This window comes from Etheostoma spectabile, chromosome 15, assembly GCF_008692095.1.
Source record: "Etheostoma spectabile isolate EspeVRDwgs_2016 chromosome 15, UIUC_Espe_1.0, whole genome shotgun sequence".
Taxonomy (NCBI): Eukaryota; Metazoa; Chordata; class Actinopteri; order Perciformes; family Percidae; genus Etheostoma; species Etheostoma spectabile.
In genome coordinates, this window is record NC_045747.1 from 3,198,873 (window position 1) to 3,200,083 (window position 1,211).

At 41.8% G+C, this 1,211-nt stretch overlaps 2 protein-coding genes across 3 annotated transcripts in view; both read left to right on the plus strand.

Annotated features, from left to right (window-relative positions):
- sp100.1 (SP110 nuclear antigen, tandem duplicate 1) overlaps window positions 1-1,211 on the plus strand; it is a 24,433-nt gene that overhangs the window by 12,747 nt on the left and 10,475 nt on the right. The gene's annotated exons all lie outside the window — the stretch shown is intronic.
- LOC116702740 (uncharacterized) overlaps window positions 4-1,211 on the plus strand; it is a gene marked incomplete at its 5' end in the record, with an annotated part of 4,433 nt that continues 3,225 nt past the window's right edge. For both annotated transcript variants that reach the window (XM_032537111.1, XM_032537110.1), the window contains 1 exon segment: window positions 4-66. In XM_032537111.1, coding sequence (XP_032393002.1) covers window positions 4-66 — 63 coding nt within the window.

Consider the following 1,211-nt stretch of genomic DNA (forward strand, 5'->3'; position numbering starts at 1 on the left):
GAGAAACCGCACACCTTTCTCAGCCAGCTCAGGGACCACGACCTGATCTCAGAGGACAAATACAACGTAAGTTACGGAAGTGGAAACATTACGTATTTGTTATCACTGCCTTCACCCACCCTTATGATTCCTCATGGATCCTTCTTGAATGAATTGCTCGCCCAGGGTCTGTATGCATAGGCACCAGCATTCATACCCCACATTACTGTAGCATGGACTAGGAAACAATAACCCACGCTACACTTTATGTACAAAAGATTACTGAATAGGGCTGCACAGTACATCGGTTTTTCGATTGTGATCGCGATATCAGCTGGCGCTAAAAACACATCCTGAATGGTTGCGACATATCGCAATGTTAGTTGAACGAGCAGATAACTAACTTTAAAATGTACAGCTAACTGTCATTCTTTTTTTGTCTAGCCTTTTATATTCTATTAAATGTTCTATGCGTTTAGTTAAAGAATCAGCACTACTGAGTACACTTTATCTGTTTATTTATCACAAGTAATATATCAGACACCGATATTCAACACAGTTTTATATATTGCATATTTTCCTCATACTTTGAGATTACTGAACAACATTTGTAACAACTTTACAATAGCTGTTCTTTTTGGGCTTCTCAAATGCTTTACAAATGAAGCAGAAAAGCATTCTCCTCACCTCACTGTGTACCAGACTTTTCACACGTAGTCGGGAGGGGAAATTTCACACTTTGTTAGTGGGCAATGGCATTCCAGCTCTAGCTCAATCAACATCTGTGCATTGCGGTATTGGTATTGGCAGTATCAATTAGTATTGAAAAAAAGTATTATTAGGAACTAGTGTAGAAGTCACTGTATTGGTACCGCGATACAGTACCCAGCCCAAATCAATCACCACAGTCCTCCTGGAACAGTTTCCAGTCTGTATGGAAACACTCCTGGAGGGTTTCCTCAGCTTTTAGACCAGACCTTCACATTCCTTCTGCTGGCCCCCTGCTGTTTCACCTGTGGCTTTGGTGGCTACAAGGTGAATCGGGGGAGTGAGACTGTTATTTGAGTAACAATGGACAGACCTTGCTGAGACTATGCAATCAACACAGCCGTTGTAGTCTGTGATGCACTCTGTAAACCCATCAATCTCCTCTTCATGGGACTCACATGGGTAGGTCTGACCTCCATGGTCCTATTTATATTTATGTATAAACATCAGGGAGATGAGCCACG